Source organism: Ipomoea nil, unplaced genomic scaffold (genome assembly GCF_001879475.1).
Source record: "Ipomoea nil cultivar Tokyo-kokei standard unplaced genomic scaffold, Asagao_1.1 scaffold2704, whole genome shotgun sequence".
NCBI classification, from domain to species: domain Eukaryota; kingdom Viridiplantae; phylum Streptophyta; class Magnoliopsida; order Solanales; family Convolvulaceae; genus Ipomoea; species Ipomoea nil.
The window spans coordinates 3049406-3074345 of NW_017619132.1; the positions used below are offsets into that span (position 1 = coordinate 3049406).

Here is a 24940-nt window from a genome sequence, read left to right on the forward strand (position 1 = left end):
GGCCGGAGCTCAAGAGCTGGCAATCGGCGGTAAGAGATGGGTTGCTGGAAGCCCGAGTGAACCCAAGGCCTCATCGCATTTCGATCCCCAAACGGAACGCCGCCTCTTTCAAGAACCAGAACTTTATATCTCTCCGACAATGTAGCCGCCAGTGGACAACCGGCGGTGCCTCCGAGTCTCCGACTATGAAAACTACCCACATCACTAATAAATACTATCTTAATATTGTAATAAGTATAACCTGCAGAAAGATCCTTTAGGACTTGGGAGCCAAAGAAATTTATCAGTAGATGAAATTCTGGGAGTTCAGATAGCGTCGTGTGGATGAAATTCTTCTTTATATATATAGCAATTGTTGTCCGTAACAGTTCGTTATAACTTATTTTACCCGAAAACTAACAGATATGAGATAACTGATTCTGCATGCTCCCCAAAAGATTAGCTGGGTTCATTCAGTTTCTTGATAACTGTAACTCTCTCTCTCTCTCTCTCTCTCTCTCTCTCTCTATATATATATATATATATATATATATATATATATATATATATATATATATATATATATATATTTATATTTACTTTTATCTGTGACCATTGGGACTGTTCCACCACGCTATGGTGAGGGAAAGCGGCGATGGTCCTGCTCTCTGCCGGCGCTCTCGGCAGCCCGCAGCTGCGGCATCGGCCCACGCCTTTATCTCTCTTCTCTCGGCATTCCTGTGGCCTCACACCCAACGTCGGCCAGTTCCTTTACGACAACCCAAGCTAAGGAACGGAATTTCCATCGTCCCTCCAATCCTTCTGGATCGGAGCTCATACAGTTCCTTTAAATATTAATGTATGTTGTCTTATCGTTTTTTCAAATGTGTAGATATTTATTGAATGTGTGCAGGTATGCTGGTTTGAGGATTCTGGCGGAAAGACGGAGAATGGAGATAGGCATGCAGGAAAGTGTTTTGGTGTTGTATGTATAAATGATTGAATGGAAAATTTTCAAAAGTGGTTGCTTAAATGGATTTCTATGTTTATATCTCTCTATTTTTATATTAGTATGGATATATTGTTATTTATTTATTGTAAAAGTCGTTTGCATACAGAAATCATGTAGTAGAGATTTAATTTTCTTCAAATAAAATTTTGATTAAAATGTGAATAAGAGCGTTACACAATTTTTTTTTCATTCGCGCAATCTCTCTAGGGTTTTCTTCGGGTCGTCTAGCGCCATTATTGCCGTGTACTGTAAGCGGATCGATCGGTTGATTTCCGATAGATGGCCGGCACCGGAATGCAGCGCCACCTCCTCCGCCGCCGCACGCTCCTCCAATACCTCTTAATGACCCTAATCGTCCCCCCACCGACGAGGTAACAGCGAAAAACTTGATGCTTTTATGCTTGCTCGAAAGATAGGCGCGATATTTGCAGGTTTTTGACTCTTTGGATTTTAGGTGCGTACGATTTTCATCTCTGGGCTGCCGGAGGACGTGAAGGAGAGAGAACTCCAGAACCTTCTTAGGTGGCTACCGGGTTACGAAGTATCTCAAGTCAACTTCAAAGGCGAACACCCCATGGGGTTTGCTCTTTTTTCCACTCCTCAGTTCGCCATTGCTGCCAAGGATGCCCTTCAGGCAATTACTGGTTTTTCTTTTGCAATATATATATATATATATATATATATATATATATATATATATATATATATATATATATATATAGGCTGCGGTTCCCATGAGGTCCCTATTAAAAATGAAATTATGAGATCTCATCACATCCATTAACACATTCCTAATGGATGGTTGAGATTGAAAGATTCTTTTAAACTAATTAAGGACATTATTGAAATATAAGGATTAAAAAGTAATTCTAGTATTGAGTATATTTTTGGTTAGTATTAAATTGTAATCTTGAGCATAATATTAGGTAGAATATTAAAGATAACAATTAGTAATAATTTGTATTGAGAGCTGGTATTTTTAGTTGATTATGTACGACGGTGTGTGTGTGTATGTAGTATGGTGTGTGCAAATTGTATAGATGAGTTTTGTTTTTTTTTTTGTTTTGTTTTTTTTTTTTTTTGTAATTTTATGAAAATAGTTTATATGTGTGTGCGTGAATTCATGTATATGGGTGGGTTTTAAAGAAGAAGATTGTAAGAGTAGTACGTGTATTTTTTTTTTTGGGACACTGGAGATGAACTTACGGTGGTTGTGCAAATATGTACTTCGGCGTGTGCAAAGCTTAGGGATGGGAGCATTGTTTCTTTAAAAAAAGAAAACAACAAAAATTAATAATAAGCATGTGCGTGAATGATCTACGTTTTTTTATTATGCTAAAACTTAATTTATGAATGCAGAAGCAATGTAAAATTTATTTGGAATAAGGGTCAAATAGGCCATCGTACTGCACACAATAATACAATTAGGCCACTGAACTAAAAAAAACAACAATTAGGCCACTAAACTAAGCAATTTCATTCAATTATTCTAATTTACAGGTTTTGTAGGTTACTAACAGGTCACCCAAATAATTTAAAATATTTTTAAAAAAATTATTATTTAAAAATAATAAATTAAAATTAAAATTAAAAAAAAAAAAAAAAAAAAACATTAACCGTCTCCGCCGGAGACGAGTTTCTTGTCTCCGGCCATGGACGAAGAAACTCTTCGTCTCCGGCAGAGACGAGTTTTTTTTTTTTTTAATTTATTATTTTTAAATAATAATTTTTTAAAAAATATTTTAAATTGTTTGGGTGACCTGTTAGTAACCTACAAAACCTGTAAATTAGAATAATTGAATAAAATTGCTTAGTTTAGTGGCCTAATTGTTGTTTTTTTTGGTTCAGTGGCCTAATTGCATTATTGTGTGCAGTTCAATGGCCTATTTGACCCTTATTCCAATTTATTTTAAGATGGTGTGTGCGTGCATGTGATCTAGCGTGTGCAAATTTCTGGGATGGGAGATTTGAAAATTTTTTATTTTTGATATTTCTACCAAAATTGATATTATGGGTGTCCGTGAAGTCCTGATTTGTTTTTAAAGAAGAAATAATTTGTAAGTGCACTATTCGTTGGTTCTTTTATGCGCATGAGTGGTAATGTACGGTGGTTTGAGCATATATGTGCAACAGTGTATGCGAGTTATTATAATGCGGTCTTGGCGTGAAACTGTTATACGGTGTGGTCGTGTATTTGTGTTTGTTTTGTGATTGTTTTTTTTTTAATACTGACTAAAGGCTAGTATAGGTGTGTGCATTGGGGTGTTACAGCGTGTGCGAACAAATCGGCGTGTGTGCGTTCATGTGATATGACGTGTGCAAAAATCACACAATCCATAGTACAACAGTGGGAGTGAATCACATATATGGGGTGTGTGCATGCTTAAATTCTAGAGTGTGCATTTCACTGAGCAAGACTAAAATGTTTTGAGAGCGCGATCCGAAATTGTGTGCTGAATACTGAACACATATCCACATTACAAACTAAAGTGAAGAGCCACCTTGGTGCATCAACTCCCAATTGAGTGTGAAACCCTAATTATATACATTTGGTAGCATGTCTATAACGTATACAGCGTGTGCAGATTTGGTTATATGTGTGCATTGTGGTGTGTGTTACAATAATATAGAGGCGGGTAGCCATTTCAGGTGCATGTATACCTAAATGTCTGTGGCTCTGTGCATAAGACGTATACATGTTTAGTAGTTAGTATGAATAGGATCTATACCAAGGACCTTGTGGTCCACTAGTATTCGATTGGTTTCTTTTGTGGGAGGTCTAAAGTTCGAGCCTCAATGTAGGCGTAGATTCTATATGTGGACATCCCCTTACTTTGTAACAAAAATAAAAAATAAAAAAAAATGAATAGAACCTATTCAACACAAGTAAAAATGAAAAAGTAAGTGCGTAAACGATATTCCCACCAAATTTATTATTTCTAAATAAATAAAATCCGCATTGAAATTAATAGACGAATATAATATGTCCGTAGTCTAATATGAAAAGTATAGGCACTAAAAAGCAATTTAGCTGTACTACTTTTGATTTTCACCTAACATTAGACAAACTATCTTGAACCATCTGCACAGACTATCTTGAACCATGTCTGGACTCTCACCATCTGCATTTCCTGCAAATACATACGCATCAAAGCTAAATGCACATACAATCCCGAGATTAAAACCCAAAAAAAAAAAATGTCAATACATAAACTATCTTACACCCGGCAATATTTAGAGTTGAATTACGTAAACGCATACACTCCATTCATTTCACGCTCACATCTAACACAACCAAAGTACCCAAATAACTATACGGAGTGCGCAAATACATGTTTGATCATATAGAACAGTGGCACTAAGTTTTTTGAAAACCATAGAGGATAAAAAATCTTGCATTAACACAATAACCAGCAAATATGAATAATCAGCATTAAATACAGATAAATTTGAATTCCTGTCCCCTACTTTATACCCCAGTTTTGAGCCAATTCATGTTGCATTGCCATCGTCACACACAAGGACCCATGTGCCATCCTCCCATAATGCTTTTCAATCCTAGGCACAAATTAAAGATTTAAATAACTTTGATACATAAAAATACAGGGAAGATTATATATGAAAGAAGACTTAGCTACCAATGATAAAATGTGACAAATCGGCTATTCCTGCCAAGAGACAGTGCAAGGAGTGTGTATCCAAAATTATGCCAATCTATAATGAATGCAGAACGTCTAATCCAGCTTACCCATTTTACAGCAACCAATGTAGGAACAGATGGTGAGTTCTGTAGAAGTTGAAACAGTGAGATTAAACTAATGATTATATATCAAAGTATTAAAGAGATATGTGATATTATTATTAAATAATTGAAAATAAAAAACAACAGAGCTCTCACTGAAATAATGTTCGATAGAATATAAAGGATTCCATATCTTTTAGGAATTAAATTGTTTGAATGGATGGTAGAAAATCTACAGAATTGAACAATTGGAATAGATTTGGCTGCTGTAAAGTACATTCTCATAACTCACCTGCACTACGAATACATCATGAGCAGGAATTTTGACACAGAGATACCCGAAAAGCATCAGAAACTGAACCAATGGCTTAATAATGCAAAAACCAAATAACAAATGCAATCACCCATAGCAGTCCAGAAGCGTATGCGCATATACTTCAACCCCATAGCACATAACAACTAACTAAATTATGAGACTGTTTTCAACCCCATAGCACAAATAAAGTACTCACACAAGCCAAAACCTAAACATGCAAACACCATTCAACCCACTCGCACAGACGGCCAAAACCCATAACATCCTACAGGAACGAACCCACCCCCGTTTAACAAACCCGAAAGAAAACCCTCAAATACCAAAAAAAAAAAAAAAAAAAAAAAAACCTCGTCCAGAATTCTCCAAAAAAAAAAGAAGAAGAAGAAGACAAAACCCTAATCGGAATCTGACCCCATGAACACCCCCCATCTCGCCGGCACCCACGCCATCTACACCGCCAACTCACCACCACCTTCTTCCCAAACCACCAGCCCCAACAAACCCAATAAAAAAAGGGGACATGCAGGAGATTTGAAGCCCTCAAAACGCACCATAGAACCACCCAATCAACCCCAAAATACACACCTCCCCCCACGCCCCCGTACCCCAATCGAACACACACACCTTTGCATCACCTACCCACATTCAGAAACACCCTTCAACCCAGAATCATGTAACAATGGAGAAGGAGTCCAATCAGTAAAACGTACCTTGAACAACAACGGAGGACGATCCACGCCGCTGCAATGAACGCCTAGATGATTCACCGTCCATGGGTTAGTTGTAGAGAGCCGACGGACGAGCAAGAGTTATACAGATGCGGCCTGATGATTATCGCCGATGCTCGAGAGACAAGAAGATGGAACGCCTGCGGAAGTCTTGAATGTCGACGAACACGAGGAAACCGGAGAGACAGAAAATAATACAAAGTCTATTAAGGAAAGGAATCAACGCATCAATATAAAAACGGTAACACAAATAATGACTCATTGCTAATTACATTAATACCCCCTTAATAAACGAATCATCCAATTATAAGCTTGAACCTGCCTTCTAATCACATCCGCACAATCTCAAAAACCAACGCCTAGGATCGACCCTCACCGTACCTCATTTTAATTAGGTACCTCACCTGATCCAAAATCTATATATATATATATATATATATATATATATATATATATATGAAACTGTTCAGATGTGTATTTTCATTATCATGTGCATTTGTGCACTACCTCTGTTCAAATGTGTATTTTCATTATCATGTGCATTTGTGCACTATCTCCAGTCGTGCACTTTGTTTGATCAGTGGTCAAAGATGCACGTGCACGCTAGTCCGGTGCACTGCAATTACCCAATCACCTACACTATAGCGCACTGATGTGGTAGATAGGGGCGAGTGGGTAATTTCGTTAGGTACGCGTTTAGGGGGTTTAGGTTTGCGTTTTACTTTCATTGTGTTAGCCGGCTTCCCAGCTCGACGAGTCAATTTTCGTGTTGCCGTGCACTCTCCGGTGAAGCCTGCGTTATCCAGTGGCGTGATGACTCGATCAAGTAGCGGCCGCCGGGAGGGGAGGGGTAGGTCGACGCAGCCGTTGTTGCCTGCGACTCCGCCGTCGTATGGGCTGCACAGGGTGACTGCGGGGTCCCAGGCACACAGGCGTCGTCTCGGCAAGGCTACTTCCGGGATAGCGGCTAGGGTTGCTGCAAGGCATCAGGCGACGCACCGGTCGGATGTGGCAGGTTAGTTCTTGTTTTGTTTACTCTGTTGGTTTTTAGTTGAAGTCGGAAACGCCGGTGCGGTTGGGTCCGTCCGGGCTGAAATCAGGGGGTGTAGGGGGCACTCAACATTAGGTTAAGTCAATAGATGCAGACAAGCTCACTAATTTGTGCAATTGGGAGTTTTTTTTTTTTTTTTTCCTTTGTTGGGGGGTGTTGGAAGTGATTCTAGGGTTGTAATTTTGGAATCACCTGGTTGCAGTTACGGAATTAGTGAATTTGGTGCATTGCAATTACCGAATTAGGTGCGTCGTGACCGAAGACCATTAGGATCAAGGAAGATGCGGAGAACTTGTGTAGAGTAACAGTGCTGCCTGCATTACATGCTGCTACTGGTATGAGACCTTTTCTAAGATGAAAAAACTTATCGTTGGAAGATTTTGGTGTTTAGTTTAATTGGGTATGCAATTTAATCATGCTCACATTCTGTTAGTGGAATTGGGTGTGCAATTTAATCATGCTTTTAGCGGATTTATATTAGCATATAACAGTTAATAATGATACTATGTTTACTGATTTAGGTGTTAACTTTCTGGCCTAATGCTAATGTAATTCACTATTATCTAAGCTTAGTATCTAACAAAAAATTTCAAAAATGTCTGTGCCGCATCAACTCTCCTGTTTACATTAATACTGAACTTCCAGTAGGACTAATTTTGCTTGATACATGTGTATAATATCTGTTTAAGGTTTGTTGTCAGTATTTCTAGATACATTACCAACTCTGACATTTTGTATGAATGGCGTAACAAGTGTTATTCAAAGAATGCCTTCCAGATTAGTGTTATATTGGATTAGATTATATTTATTTTGCTTATTCCAAAAAACAAAATTAGGTCTTGTCTTGTATCTTCATTGCATGTGGTCATATGAAAGCACAGTGAAAACGAACAAATACCATAGGTGCAGGCTGGGGATGCACTTAATGGGTGCATTTTGTATAAGGAAACTAACAGTAGATTATATTTATTTTGAATGAGGAATTCTTGATTATATTGGATTAGGTTATATTTATTTTGCTTGTTCGGGTTCGAATGCTACTGGTTGATAGGGGAAAAAACAAAATTAGGTCTTGACTTGTATCTTCAGTGCACATGTTCAAACTAACACTACACAAGAACTAAGCTTAGGCCGCTTTGTTAACAACACAAAACCAGGAATTAGGCCGCAGTGTTAACGGCAGAAAATTGGATTAATAATGCTGTTTTTTTTTTTTTTTTTTTTGCTTGAGGAAATTGTATTAATTAAACCAATCTAAAAGCTTAGATCTTTTCAAATGCACAAATTACAGACGGCGGCTTACCAAAAAAAAAAAATAAAAGTAAAATGATTATATATTCAAAAACATGTGAAAGATGGGTGAAAAGGATGGAGTGCCCTAAATTAGTGGCATTCACCTGTCTTTATATTTGGGCACACCAGGAATGCACAGTAGGAGTTTTAAGGTGCGTCGTTGGTAATTGAACAGACTCCACTAGCTAGCTAGATTGTTGTGTGTTTTCCTTTTTATAGTTAAAATTTTAGATTCATTAAAATTTTAGGATCAGTAGGGGGTATGCTTCCTACTGCGGCATATTATATTTGGCTTTTTCTATATATCTTGAATGATTGCTCGCTTATTATTAATATAAGGATCCTTATGGATTTGAATGCGGGCTGGAAAATTAAAAAGTAGCTAAAAGTTTTGGTATATTGTCCATTTATTATGGGTTGCTAAACCAGTGCAGTTCATTTTAGTTCAACGCTTGAGAATCTCTTTCGCCGGTAGAGTCATACATGTTTTACTGTTGCTTTATCCTCTGTTTTCACTCATTGCACTTTGACCATCTCCCCCGGGGTGAACACTGCACATATATGCTTGTATTTTCATTTCCTTTCCCTGTATACTCTTTGCACTGCTGGTTTTTTGTTGCACTGCCAGTGGTCTGGGGTGAGGGTAATGAGCTTAAGATTCATGGTAAGTAGATGAATGCCTGGATAGTTGCAAGCTGAGTTTGCAGCTTTATGTTTCTTGCACTCCAACTAATATAGCAGTAGGACAATGCCTGGATAGTTGCATTGCTACCTCCCTGTTTCAAACCACTCTTTATTGCGTCACTTCAGGGGGTATAATTAATGGGGTAGGATCAGTAGGTTTATGGAGTTTACAAAGACTATAAAACAAATTGTACCCCGACTATGTTTTTTACTTTTATCTGTAGAGAGGTTTGTTCATGGGCCATCTGGCATGTGAGAAACAAATATGTGTGTGGGTGTTTGGTGCTGCCAATATCAGAATTTTTCCTCATGCACAACTCCAGAATTGGAAGCATTTCTTTTATACTATAGTGCATTAATGAGTTATGTGACAGAATACTAGTGAACGTGACTGTTTGGGTTATTGAGGAGTGCACTAGAATACCCATTTTTATATAATAGTGGTTAGCTAAGCACTCTATTGGTGCACTCAACATGGCTAATGGTGCACTTAAGTAGTCTGGGGTGCACTAGAATTTGTTTTATCTTTGAATGTGTTGTGGTCTATACACATATATGTATTCTTTTCTACACACGAATTGGTAAATCTAATATTCTTTTCTTTACGCTTAGTTTTCTCCATATAGATAGAAAGATAGTTGGTATGTAGTAATTTTTGTGTGGAAAATTGTGATGTCTATATTGTAACGTGGTGTGGTGCTCACTTGTATCTTCAGTGCACATGTTCAAACTAACACTACACAAGAACTAAGCTTAGGCCGCTTTGTTAACAACACAAAACCAGGTGCATTGCAATTAAGGGATTAGGTCGCAGTGTTAACGGCAGAAAATTGGATTAATAATGCTGTTTTTTTTGTTTTTTGTTTTTTTTTTTTTTTTTTTTTTTTACTGCAATAGAGCTAATGTTGTAATGATAGCAAGCCACATAACTTCCTGTGCAATTAAATCCATTCCATCTGCATTTAATGGGTGCATTTTGCAGGAGGAAATTGTATTAATTAAACCAATCTGAAAGCTTAGATCTTTTCTTCACGGTAGCACAGTAGAAGTTTTATGAGAATTCACAAGTTTTATGAGAATTCACAAGTTTTTGAATATATAATCATTTTGATTTTAATTCCAACTACCATTTCTCTTTGTGAATAGCATGAGCAGTTCTCCTGTATTCTAAAAATTTGTAGCATGCCTTGGGCGGTGCAGTGCAAATTAATCTTAGTTTTTGAGGGTGGTAAAGCATTCAAATTATTGTGCTTACATTCTTCTGACTCCATGCTTTGTTGCAACTCTCATTTTCCATAACCTTTTTTATTTATAGTGTAGGTGGAATTGTGATAAATTTAATATGAGCATACTAGGGGTTCTAGATTGTACTAACATTCCTAGAACCTAAATCTTACACCTTGCTTGGCTGCGACTCTCATTTTGATTACGTTTTGTATGTATAGTTTAGATGAAATTATAATTTTATTACGCACAACACATTATGTGAGTTCAAATGATAGGAAATAGGCCTAAATGCTTAATGAAAATGGATTAAATTTTATCTGGATGCATCGCCCCGTGCATCAGCCACGCGGGCGGATGCGTGCAAATTAATTCGAGTTTATGTATTCTGAATTTTTCGAACATTCCTGGAACCTAAATCTTACACCTTGTGTCTGGGGATTATAATGGTGTGTGCGTGCAGATTGGGGCGGTGGTGAATGTTACTGCCAGCAGGAATGAAAGGCTTTCGTGGTTCTCACGTCGACTTGATACGGAGGTCCACGCTGCATGCCGCGTGGGATTAGCCACGGTGGACATGGTAAGTTTTCGGTGCATTTCTGCCTTGTTGCACAACCTCCATACCAAATCATGGTGCTAGGACTGCTATCATATAGGCGTAATGATCCTTTCATAAAATGTTTCTGTAATACACACAATTTCGCTGACGTAATTGTGCGTCGTGGCAGTATATTTTCGCAATAATGCACAAGGTCTGTGGATTACAGACAAGGAACGCTGCATTGTTTCTGAACCTGCGCAAGCGTTACTTGCACAACATCCTGCTCAGTGAAATAAACATCCATATGCGTAGTATTGTCACACGCGTGGGGGAGTATGACTATCAGGTCTGCACGATTGCTTCATGGATAGGGACGTCCATGTCGGTAGCACGCTAGGAAATGCAGAACGGGACTGTTTAAAACTTGTTAATGTTATTTTTTTTGTGTGTGTATATAAAGCCTCTAGCATGAGCACAACAGTGGTGCAACACATTCTATTTTGTGGAGGGTCGTTCAGTAACTTCTTTTACCATCGTATTCCGGTGGGAAATTTCAATATGTAATTGATGGAATAATTGTTTTTAAATACTCTAGCAGGAGTTAAAAACCTAGTACACGGTTGGTTAGACCAGCGTAGCCGTACAGTTAACCCCACCAAAAAAATAGCCACAAATGTTGGGAAAATACAGGTTTAAAATCTGAAAAAATAGCCACAATGCTTTTTCCCAACAGTAACCCACGGGGTCACTACCCATGCTGGGGAATTAAAAAAGCACTGCGTTGATGATGCCCATGGGGGAGGGGAGAAGTGGAAAAAAATTACAAAAAAGATACTAAACAAAACGATATGTATGTGTCACCACAAACGGTGTGAAATGTGGATCCATTCAGGAATTACAAACGTCATGCGTTTCAAATTCGAAAAAAAAAACATTGGTGATGGCCAAGGAGTTCAGGGAGAAAGTGTTCAAAAATTATAATAAACATAATAAATAAAACGGTACTCAGGTGTCAATGTCCAGTAAGAAAAGATAAGGGGAGAGGGGTATTATTGCGACAATACCACCACACCACTCACTTATACGGGCAACTACGAGCGTTATGGTGGACAAAATCGGCAATTTGCAAAATCAGCACGTCTGTACAATCCACAAGAAAAAAAAACGATGGTTATATATGAAACCACAAGTTGTATTGATGTAATTAAGTAAAAATTGGTGTGCAACTATTCAGCTATGCCAATGAGTCACACTCATTATCAGAATTCAAAAACTATCATTTTAATTACCACACAAACATAAAGCCCGACACAAATAAGCTGTCGACATGCACCGCAGTGTTCTAAGCATGCACTGGTAAGTAGCGCTCATACTTGTTTGTACCGTAAGTAGCATCGAATGAGACCATGTCGCCAAATAACGAAAAATTGCGACGACCAATGGGATCAGCCCAGAAAAGTCATGCAACTCGGTTTTCTTCATCCAGGTAGTAATCGAAAAAAAAGTTCTCGCAAACAGCACCCTTCGTTTTAAACTTCTCTATAATCATTTCACCATCTTTGCCATCAACATATACCTGGAGGTCCCGTTTGAAAACTCGGTATCTGTTGCGCCAACATTTGCGTATGACCCGGTGACCTCCCTGTATAGCTTGAAACCTTTGGAGGAACCAACATTCGCTCTAACACAGTTTGCTGCAAACGCCTGTTGTGCCACATCCAACTTCCGGTTAACTCTCATGAATAACTTCGATGCGTCGGAACACATACTATGATTGTGTCCCTCAACAAACACAGTTATCTCAAACTCCTCACTGCTCACCCGATGACTGTGTCCCTCAACAAACACAGTTATCTCAAACTCCTCACTGCTCACCTTCCTAAAACATATTCGCGCTCTGCACATAACCCTATTAGATATCCGTCTTCTTCGTTGCTTCCTCTTACCACCACACCGTGTGCACAAATGTGCTTGCTAATATAACGCATCACGGTCTCCCCGTCATGGTCCCGTTTCATGGTGTAGAGTCGCACATCAAACCCGCAGACCTGTGCACAGTTTGTGTAAAAGTCGATGCCTCCGTCCAATGTGCTAAAACGATGATTTCACTGCCCACATCCGGACACCAATATGTGGTTTGCTCTGCTAGTAATTCACATACACCATGTGACACGTATTCACTACCCACCTCGCTCGCATGGGCACCTGTGGACGAAAACATAAACATATTACGAATCAGGTGAAAAAAACAGTAAAGAAAACCTACCAGGGTCTATCACCAACAACCAACTTATAATAATATCAGTGCAAAGTTAATATGTCATTCAAGATGGTGGTGGGACTATAATCTAATCCAATATAATCAAGAACTGACATGCATGGTGAGTATCCAAACTAAAAACACTACAACTTGAAGCAAAATAAATATAATCTAATCCAATTTAAAGCCTGCTTCACAGATTCGACCAAATCGTTGACCATCTCCCTTTAATGAATTTAAAATTTTAACTATAACAAGGAAAACACACAACAATCTAGCTAGCTAGTGGAGTCTGTTCAATTACCAACGACGCACCTTAACACTCCTACTGTGCATTCCTAGTGCACCCCAAACTACTTAAGTGCACCACTAGCTAGATCCAAGCTTTTAGGGCACTCCATCCTTTTCTCTCATCTTTCACAAGTTTTTGAATATATATAATCATTTGAATTTTAATTTTTTTTTTTGGTAAGCCGCCGTCTGTAATTTGTGCATTTGAACAAAGTAAAGCTTTAAGATTGGTTTAATTAATACAATTTCTATAATGCAAAATGCACTCATTAAATGCAAATGGAATGGATTTAAAGAAGTTTGGTGGCACCTAATTTTTTTTTCCTATCAACCAGTAGCATTCAAGACGGAATAAGCAAAATAAATATATTCTAATCCAATATAACACTCTGGTAGGCATTCTTTGAATAACACTAGTTAATCCTGCACCACCTGTAGCTTGGTTAGGATCCTACAATACTAGTTCTGCTAACATGTGTATATTCCACACATCAACATCAACAGTCCATCTATTATAATGAACACCCATGGATATATTATCTAGTAATCAATTCCTAAATTGCACTAGTAACCAAAACATATATACGAATCTGTGGATGGTACAGATTTCAGCTCACTGCCAACAACTACAGAGGATCCAAAGTTGCTGCAGATAACATGTACTACAAGCGTAGGCTAAACTGATTAAATTTCAAAGCCAACGGAGCACGAATTGGGGGTGGTGGCAGTCGCGTATGCAGTAAATTATGTACTGCAAAATCCAGTACCATCCAAAAGTGCAGGGGATATCTTGTCAGGAAAAAAAACCAGGGGAAATTAGCGGAATATAGTACGCATTAAACACCCTTAAGCTATGTGTTTGTCTACAAGGCGAACCTAGCAATGCAACCACCTCTTCGCTAATAGTGCATTGTCTTCTAACTAGCTAACGGGGAGCCCATGGTGGATGCGTGTATTGCTGCGTAAAAGACTAAAAACATGGTACATAAACCGACCGGAAAGGAAGATGCGGACACAGAAATGCTAACCTGACATTGCCGGAGTCACCGTGTCGCTCATCGCAAATATGCCTACTGATACGGCCGGTCGCTGCAAAACACATGGAGGCGGAACGTGCACTGAGATGGGGTCTGAACAATGGAGGTGTAACCACCGGACTTACGAACACCACTCCTGTCGCCGATTCGCTAGTCGGAACTCCTCGCCTGTGTTTCCGTCACCTTCCGCCAATCTCAAACTTCCTCCGAGAAACATGCACGTGAAGGTGTAGGGAGTCGTTAATTCAAAATTAGAAAATATGAATTTACGCAATTGCACTACGCCACTGACACTTGAAAAGGGGAATGGATACATTATAGGTATGCATCTCAAAATGCATGCTGTAGAATGTAGATAAGGCTTGTCACCAGTGGTTGAAGATGTAGCTTTATGTCAATTATACATGTCCTTTATGCAGATGTTTTTACATGGACGTCCATGGTTTTCCTTAACATAAGTTACACATTCAAAGAATCCACTTGGAAAAAGGAAGGATTTCAATCACATTTCCCCTGCTGCAAATGGAGCTCCACCACCTATGACCTGCCAGTAGCTGGATGGGGATGCATCCATGTAAATCATCAAGTCATCAGCATTAGGATCTCTTCTCATGTGAATGAATGCAAACTGTTGCATCATGAATATATTCTTGGACCATCTTACAGTTTACCCAGGGCATGCATTTGAAGCAGTGGCATGGCAAAAAAAGCTAACTTCATTGGGTTCATGTTTTTGCCACATTATATTAAGGGTGCATGTAAAGTTTTAGTGTAAAAATTATGCGATTTGACTTTGCACTATGCCATATTTACCTAAGATGTCATGAATGCTTCCTTTGTTAGATGTATTGATATCTTTCATACCATTTCTTATTGTCCATTTTTAGTTTAGTTAGGCAACTAGCAAACATGCCATTCCACAGAGCTTGACCCTACAGCAATATCATTAACATATCTTGGTACTAATTGACTAGAAACCTATATCATGATCTTGTTTACCAATAGGGAGATTGGTACTTTCCAGTACTCGGACAAGAAGGGCCCGGTACCGAAAAGTGAAGGACTAGTTGATGGGGTACGGACTCAATGGGTCTAGGGTCCGAAGAAGAAAGAAGATAGGAAGGGATGAAGATTGGACCCATAAAAGATTGGCCCCAATGAGGCAATGAAGGGAAAAGAAAGTCCAGAGGTAGCTATAAACGAGTCCAGGAGGCCGGCGCGAGCAGACGGTCGGCACGAGCAAGAGGTTGGCTCAGCAAGATAGCTAGTTTTCCTTGCAAGTCCCATAGTTTGTTTGAAAGTTGAATCCACCAACCACGGTTGTGTTGGACCTCCCTGGGTCTAAAAACCCTAAAACCAACACTATATACATTTGGAATATGATGTCTTTGTGTTTGGCAGCATATTTTTATAAATCAATTGCAAAACTTTCCATTAATAATCCAGTTAATTTTTTTTATTTATTTTTCTTTTGGTCAATAAGCATATATTGGTTTTATAGTAAATACCAGCCAAGGTCCATCGAGTTTGGTGGTTTCACCACCTATAGTCCCTAACTTTCGTAATTATCATTCGTGATCTTCCGAGTTACGAAAATTGATCGGCTGACACCTCCCGTTAGTTTCTGCCGTCTAAACCGTCAAAAGCAGGGATAAAAATGTCATTTGATATATATAATTCTTTTTTCCTTATTTTATTGTCATCCTCGGCACTCTGAGTCTCTAATCATCTAAGCTGGCGAGCTAAGCAGCCGATCTAGCGACGGGAAGCTAATGAGCTAGGCAGCATTCTTGCCGTCTAAGCCGGCGAGCAGAAGGCCGGAGCACAAAACCCACGTCTCTCTCTCGAAAACCGCCCTCCAGCCAGCACAAAATCCAAAGACACCGCACGCAGCAGATTAGATTGGTTGTCTTAAGTGCAGGTTCATGGATATTGTCTTCCTTTGTGTTTTTGTGGGGCTGGTTTTATTCTTGTCATTCTTCTTCCTTTATTTATTTATTATTTTTATCATAATTGTTTAAAATCCATTGAAGCAGAAGATTTGTCATAGTTGTTTGAAAATAACCCCAAAAATGCAAGCAAAATGAAAAAATGACTACATAAGTGATTAGTCTAATCTCAAAATCCAGACAGAAACTTGTGATGGCTTAACTCTCAGTTTGCTTTCTGATTATGCTTCTCACTGTCACGGCACTAGCAGTGTTCAAGGTATATGCCCCGCCCGCTTTGACCTTGCCACAATCCTTGCAGCCCCATATTCCTACGACATTTCTCTTCACTGCATACTTCCCACAAAACTTGCAGAAGTACTTGCTATGTTGGCTGACCTCCATCTTTTTAATCTATTTATGGAGACTAGCACCATAGCGAGTACCATATTTTCCAACAATACCGGCCTTCTTCGTCCTCTTAGTCTTTTTCGCTGATCGGTGATGGAGGCTCTGTCGCGAAAAGAGGGGGAGTCTCATTCTTCTTCCTTATTTGCATAATTGCATGGAAACATTGAATCCTCGTCGTTCTGTCTTCTTCTTCCTCGCCCTCTTCTTCATCTCCATAATCCTCCTTCTCTCTTCTTCTTCTTCTTACATGAAAGCCTCACTGTCACCGTCGTCGTCGTCGTCATCCTCGTCTGCTACAATGAAATTGCACCCTAACCCTCGCCGGAGTTCGAAGCCAGTGACCATGCAGTTCCGTCCGTCCCCAACCCCATATCCAACCGGTAAGTCGTTGCTCGGTCTCTTTTTCAGCTGCTTTGCTTGAATTGGTAAGGTAAAGAGATTAGGGGATTGATGATGAAGAGATCATGGGAACACCCAATTTGGGGGTTCTAAAACCTGGATTCCATGTTGTTTCTGATTTGGATAAGCTTTCCTACTTCTAATAGAATTATCAATATGAGCGGGAGAAGAATTCTATATATATATATGGCCCCTCTCTCTTCCGATCCTCTCTCTAATTCTTATCTTTTTTCAACAACACAAACACAAACAAACACGAACACCGAACACGTACTTATCTTTTTTCAAAGACACAAACACGAACACGTACTCTCTCACAGGTAAATAGGTAATTGGTTCAGACAGGAATTTCTATGGATTCTTCATTAATCCCAACAGCGGTAACCTCAGACGAGGAATCTGTGGCGGCGGCGGCGACTCTTCCTCCTCCTAATCATCCTATCAACATCTCGGAAGTGGAGTGGGCCTACCACGACTTCATTGGCACTGGGGGCATTTGCGAAGTGTACAAGGCCTTCCACCCGCCGAGTGGCAACAACTATGCTTTGAAGTTGCAGTCCACTGACATGATAGGAGATGACGTGGTCTGCCAACATTTCAGCCGCGAGATCCACCTACTCTCAAACCTTGACCACCCCAACATCATCAAATTCTTTGGCTACAACAGGATAGATGATGATGACGAGGAGGAGGTTGATAATGGAGGTACCCATACCCGTACCCAACTGCTCCTCGAGTATATGGACCTCGGCTCTCTTGAACTAAAACACTTCTCAAACGAACCCTATCTCTCTGCCGTGGCCAAACAGATTCTTTCAGCTCTTAACTACGGCTCTGTTTGGCAAACCTAGCTGAAAAGCTATAAGCTAGGAGCTGATAGCTGAAAATGAGCTTAAAGCTGAAAAGCTATAAGCTCGGAGCTGAAAATTGAAGAGCTGTTAAGCTAGCTGTTATGATTGAAAATGTTTGGTAAATTTAGCTTTTTGATAAGCTGATAAATGTAAAAAGACTAAAAAGGACATCTTCATAAAATTTAAATTAGTTTGTTTACATATTAAAATTAACATTTCGTCTTCCAAAAAAAGTAAACACTTTTTAAAATAAAACTATTAGCATGATCATGATCTAGCATCGCATAATGAAGTAGCAATATTGTTGCGAATCTCCTTCATCTCCATAGAGGTGTGACTTAAATTTTCGTTGATGGAGATATTACTACTTGAATCTTGAAGTTCATCGGACGGTATGTAATCTGGATGCTGCTCAAGCACATTAAACATCATGTCATCTTGTGAATTCTTCTGAATATAATTATGTAGTGCAAATGTGGTCATAATAACATCAATTTGGGCTCCTCATTAAACTGCGGCATTTTAGCAAGTATCTTCCATCTCTTATTCAATACTTCAAACGATCTCTCAATAATAATAATAATAATAATAATAATAATAATAACAACAACAACAATAATAACAATAAGAAGAATAAGAATAAGAATAAGAATAAGAATAATAATAATAATAATAATAATGATGAGGAATAATAATAATAACAACAACAGCAATAATAACAATAAGAAGAATAAGAATAAGAATAATAATAATAATGATGATGATGATGAGGAGGAGGAGGAGAAGAAGAATAAGAAGGAGGAGGGGGAGGGGGAGGAGGAGGAGGGGTTTTAATTCAACATAATTGTTTAGCAAGAAACAAGACTAAGGAAGGGATTGACGTGAAAGTTGGGATAGGGGAAGAGAAAGGGTTTTAATTCATAAGGTTAAAATATGTCATTACTTTAAAATAATAAGGGTAAAGATGGAAAAAAAGTTAGGAAGCTAGTAGCTTATTTTGAAAAGCTACCTAAAGTAGCGTTTCAAAATAAGCTCTTATTTTAAGCTAGGAGCTTATTTTGGAAACATTACCAAACAGAGCTTATAGCTTGTTAGTAGCTTAAAATAAGCTATAAGCTCCTAGCTTAGCGTTGCCAAACAGAGCCTACCTCCACACTCGCGGAATTGTTCATCTTGATATCAAGCCTGCCAATCTCCTCCTCAACTCTCAAGGCCGGGTAAAGATAGCTGATTTCGGAACTTCCCAAATCCTCCTCAACATGGAAACATGCTGCCAACTCTCCCCCGGAACGCCGGAATACATGAGCCCTGAGAGGATCCAGGGCCTCTTCTTGAAACAGGGACTGCCCAAAGTGCATGCATATGCAGGGGATATATGGAGCCTTGGGTTGAGCATCTGGGAGTTATACGTGGGGAAGTATCCATTAGGTGATTGCTTAAAATTTAAAGCAAATTTGGCAGCTGTCAAGACCGCCATTTCCGGGTGGGAGTCCATGCCACCAGTGATGTTGATGCCCGACACGACTTCACCAGAGTTGAGAGATTTCATTGCTTGTTGCTTGGAGATACATCCTCAGAATAGGTTCACCGCGGGGAATCTGTTGGGCCACCCCTTCATTTTGCAGTACCAAACCAACCCAACCACCCTCTCATCTCAAATATAATCATGTATTTATCTTATCTAGCTTAATTAGTTGCTACCTTCACTTGTACTTTCTTCATACTTCAAATACACGTACTACTTATAAACTACTTATAAGAATGGTAGAATCTGATATCACAAATAACGGTACAAGAAAACAGTTAAACAAGAGACGATTTGAAGGTAATTTTGTAAGTAAATTAGAGCTCAAGCCAAAATCTACCTGAACAGTAGCTTGAATGTCTACTGTTCGAAGCTTAGCATCACAAATAGCAGTCACTGCTTCACTGACAAATTTACTTAAAGTTTTTTAATGACTGCAGTGTTACACTTAATGCTGGAATCCAGTGTCCTGAGGAACCCTGAGTCTGAAATGAAGAATCACTAGATTAGAAGTCATGCAAAAAACACACTATGTTATAAAATAATCACCTATTTCTCAATTAGCTAAGATACATTTCTGCCTAACTTCCATTTGTTATTATTGGAACCAGTGAATCAACATATGGAGATTCCTAATTGGTTTAACAACAAAAATAAAGTCAGAAAATGATGAACAACATCAACATGAGAATTTAACTGTTTTTCTTATTCAACTGTTAAAAGAAACCAACAAATTGTCCAGCAGATTAAAATATTACAAAAGATTATAATTTGGAGTTCATCAAATTCCCTGTTAGTTTTGACCTCAAGCCAAAATCTACCTGAACAGTAGCTTGAATGTCTACTGTTCAAAGCTTAGCATCACAAATAGCAATCACTGCTTCACTGACAAATTTACTTAAGTTGACACTTCGCAGCTCATCCATCAACCCTTCTCGCTGCTCTTCATTAATTTGCTCAAGTTTTTAATGGCTGCAGTGTTACGCTTAATGCTGGAATCCACTGTCCTGAGGAATCCTGATTCTGAAATGAAGAATCACTAGATTAAAAGTCATGCAAAAAACACAACCATGTTATAAAATAATCACCTACTTCTCAATTAGCTAAGATACATTTCTCCCTAAGCAGGAATGGGATCACTTCCTTTTGTTATTATTGGAACCAGTGACTCAACATATGGAGATTCCTACTTTTGGTTTAACAATAAAAATAAAGTCAGAAAATGATGAACAACATCAACATGAAAATTTAAGTATTTTTCTTATTCAACTGCTAAAAGAAAACAACAAATTGTCCAGCAGATTACAATATTTCAAAAGATGGTAATTTGGAGTTCATCAAATCCCCTGTTAGTTTTGACCTATGTCCATATTGGCATATATTACACGATTTGGCAAAGAAAAGAAAGCCAGTGCCTAAACGATGAGCAAGAAATACTTCTTGGCAGCGCCTATATTGTTAATCTTAAATTATGAAGTCATATTTAAACTAGCATTTATAAATGATGTATTCAATAACGTTTTACAGCAAGACGAGCAAGGAATAAATATTATGTGCTTTTACGTAAGATCTCAAATTGCAATAGAGTCACTTATTGTGTGCTTTTACTGTTTTACATAAGTGCTCAATTTGAATCCAGTTACTTTAGTATGTTCCGATTTCTTAAAATGAAGAGTGAGAGAATAACTGCATGCAACAGTATGCAATACTTAAAGCAACCTGGCCTTTATGGGTTAAAATTGCTCTGACGGAGAGTCATTTTTGCCTCAATAGATTTCTTGAATTCCTCAACGCGGGCAACAGTTTCCTGAATCATCACAAATTCGCAAACAGTCTTTATAACTTAATATTATCATTAAACAGTTGGTAGAACAACTAAATGAAAAAGTGGCATGGCATTATACCTCATCTTCATGTTTCTCTTGGTTTCCACCTCCAACATGGCCTTCGTCCTCTGCATTTTCCATCTTTCCTTATACTAGCAGCAATTGTCTATCAAAGAAACAAGTCAAACCTAAATATTAGAATGCATCTCTTTACACAGCTTGCTTAGTACCTCATAACAACAACAACAACAACACAAAAAATTCGCAGACACTAACTTCAGCATACACACAAACACTTGTTGCAGATCAAGTGTGTAGTACTGTTCCCATGCATGCCATGTCCCCGGAGCAGAACACAGGTTCCATGGTTTCTCCCGTTTTGTCGTGGGCAGAACAGCAAAACATCTCACACGTGAACTTCATTTCTATGCTGTCTTTCTCAGTAGTCAGTACTTAATTAATATATTTTATTTTGTAGTACGTATAGGTACTCGTCCAGTGTACGTGTTGTTTACTTTTCACTTTCCTGCAATTCATTCATTTTGTTTTGTCCATCTGAACGCACTGGATTGGACTCATCTCCCTCATTATCATGAATGCTTAGCTTTGTCATAATCTTACTTAATTTCGCTATTACTGTCACTCTCAAATGGTATCAAAACGTGAATTGAAGATCGGAGCTTTGCAGCTGTCATCTCGGCAGTCGGCGGTAGTCCACCGGAACAAGAACACACTCCAGCTCCTTTGAGCTCTTTTCCACAATATACATATATATATATATATATATATATATATATATATATATATATATATATATATATATATATATATGATCAGTGAGATCAGAGTGGGACAATTTATATTCCTAATTCTTGTTTAGGTGATCATGGAAGTGATTTTTAGATTATAATTCTGACGTACTTCACCTCAATTCTTTGGTTATGAGTTTTCGTCTAATTCTATAAGTTTGCTTGCATCTAGTAGATTTTGCTTATTAACTTGAGTAATATTTCTTTTATTTCGTAATTATCTCTTGTTTATTATATGTGTGTGTCCTATTTAATTTATGATTGCTAAGGTTCTTGTTAATTTTTCAAGGCAAATGACTAGTTACTTGTTATTACATATTACATGTCATAACCCAATTCATTGAGGACAACATTTACACTTGTACACTCATTATCATATCTTTGTTACACTACCCTCAATTCTTTAGTTGTGTGATTTTTCCTCAATCTTTAAGTTGTGTGAGTCTTAATAAATTAATGCAGTGTTGAACCAGAGTCATGTATTTGAGCTTGGGCCAACCTAACCCAGTCTCCTTTGTTAGAGCCGTCAAAACAGGGTTGACCCGCCCAACACCCTATATAGGTAGGGGGTTTGAATTTTTGAGGCCAACCTATATGGTAAATAGTTTAATAAAAATATATTATTATGCATAATGGTTATTGAATGTTAGGATAGATTAGGAGTGTAAACGAGCCGAGTTGAGCTCGAGCATGGGTTCGCTCGAGCCCGAGCTCGATAAGCATAGTTCGATTCGAGCTCAAAATATGATGTTCGAGCTCGGCTCGACAATTTTTTGAGCCGCTCGAACTCGGGCTTGATTTGAGCTCGAGTTCAAGCTCGATTTTAATCTCGAGTTTGACTTATTTGAATTCATATTTTAATTAATAATAAATATTATTTTGTTTATACATAAATAATAAAAACTTTTAAAAATTCAAAAGTCCAAACTTCGACATGGCATCTGATCTGATGCTCCACATCACCGGCGACAGTGGTGTCTCTAGGGAGGCACTGAGAGATTTAGGCAATGGGTATGCAGTTGCAATAGATTTAGAATTTTTCTAGTTTGCGAGTTTCAAGTATTATAAGTACTTGTATAATACTTTTTTAAGAGACTATGAGATCGAAACTTACCATACACATTTAAAAAGAAAAAAAAAAAAGAGTTGGCACAATAGGCTCGGAAATTATGCTGTGGACTCGTGTCCATAATGCCAAAACGACGTCGTTTTTAGGGAAAACGCGGCATTTCAGTTTATTTTTTTAAAATAATTTTGTCTTAACGTTAACGGCGTTATTCGTTTGTGGCATTATGAATGTACAGTTATGAAATTATTAACACAGAGTTCTGACATTATGAACTTACAATTATGAACATATAGTAATGAAATTATAAACATATGCTCCTATAACAAAGCGATCTGAAATTAAAAAAAATAATAATAATAATAAAAGATAACGGTACTACTAATAACACCGTTATTGTGTCCACAATACATGCAGAACACGAGTCCATAGCATAACGATTGCAATAGGCCAGGCCGGGCCAGCTAATCCCAAGCCCAATAGTTATGCTGTGCAACCGAATGTACCATGCGCATGGTGCATACGGTTCAAAACGACGTCGTTTTGACAAAAACGCGCGTCCCACTTTAAAAAAAAAAAAAAATTCAGGTTCGATTCTCAGCAATAACATTATTGTGGATATATAGTTATGAAATTGTGGATATATAGTTATAAATTTGTGGATATATAGTTATGAAATTGTGGTTATATAGTTCATTCATTGTGGATATTTAGTTCATTCATTGTGGATTTTTACTTCATTCATTCATTCATTGTATTCATTGTGGATTTTTACTTCATTCATTCATTCATTGTGGATTTTTACTTCATTCATTCACTGTGGATATATAGTTATGAAATTGTGGATATATAGTTATGAAATTGTGGTTATATAGTTATGAAATTGTGGTTATATAGTTCATTCATTGTGGATATTTAGTTCAATCATATATTGTGGATATTTAGTTCATTCATTGTGGATTTTTACTTCATTCATTCATTCATTGTGGATTTTTACTTCATTCATTCACTGTGGATATATAGTTATGAAATTGTGGATATATAGTTATGAAATTGTGGTTATATAGTTATGAATTTCTGGATATATAAAAATGTTATTGTCGAGAATCGAACCTGATTTCTTCTTTAAGTGAGACGCGCGTTTTTTTTAACCAAAACAGCGCCGTTTTGCAATCGTATGCACCTTGCAAGGTGCATTCGGTTGCACCTTGCAAGGTGCATTCGGTTGCACAGCATAATTTGCGTCCCAAGCCTGCCAAGGAATGGGCTATAGCAGCCAAACCTCGTTGGCCCATTTTGACAATTCTAGGTCAGCTGACTTATTCTTTTTTTTTTTTTTTTGAAGCAGGTCAGCTGACTTCATCATTAGAGTTGATTTGAAATGAAACAGGAAAGAAAGCAACAGTGAAATGTTGCTATGTTGTAACGTATAGACATGAAGGGCTATTGGGTCGTGTTTGGTGACATTAGCCGGTATTGGGTTAGGTTGGGTTTGATTAATCGGCTCTATTTTGGTGTTTGAGTTGGGTATTTCATCTTCTGCAAACTGAAACAAAGACCCATCCACCAGGTTTGATTAATCGGCTCTATTTTGGTGTTTGAGTTGGGTATTTCATCTTCTGCAAACTGAAACAAAGACCCATCCACCAAAACCTGTCGCAATAGTTATGTTGTGCAACCGAATGTATCATGTATGGTGCATACGATGCAAAACGATATCGTTTTGACTAAAAACGTGCGTTCCACTTAAAAAATTAAATTCAGGTTTGATTCTCGGCAATAGCATTATAGTTATGAATTTATGGATATTTAGTTCATTCATTGTGGATATTTAGTTTATTCATTGTGGATATTTTGTTCATTCATTGTGGATATTTTGTTCATTCATTCATTGTGGATATATAGTTATAAATTTATGTATATATAGTTATGAATTTCTGGATATATAGTTATGAATTTATGGATAT

The 24940-nt window shown here is 37.9% G+C and overlaps 2 protein-coding genes across 2 annotated transcripts; one reads left to right on the forward strand and one right to left on the reverse strand.

Moving 5' to 3' along the window:
- Positions 1-4059: 4059 nt before the first annotated feature.
- LOC109155680 (UDP-glycosyltransferase TURAN-like) lies at positions 4060-5823 on the reverse strand. The gene is made up of 7 exons (XM_019303299.1): positions 5760-5823; positions 5674-5684; positions 5026-5100; positions 4630-4778; positions 4460-4549; positions 4295-4349; positions 4060-4122 (listed from the first exon to the last, which is right to left on the reverse strand). The coding sequence occupies exons 1-7, from the start codon at positions 5821-5823 to the stop codon at positions 4060-4062; spliced, it is 507 nt and encodes a 168-aa protein (XP_019158844.1).
- An 11426-nt stretch (positions 5824-17249) lies between these two features.
- LOC109155681 (mitogen-activated protein kinase kinase 4-like) lies at positions 17250-19411 on the forward strand. Its single transcript, XM_019303301.1, has 2 exons — positions 17250-17601; positions 18876-19411. The coding sequence occupies exons 1-2, from the start codon at positions 17250-17252 to the stop codon at positions 19409-19411; spliced, it is 888 nt and encodes a 295-aa protein (XP_019158846.1).
- Positions 19412-24940: the final 5529 nt, after the last annotated feature.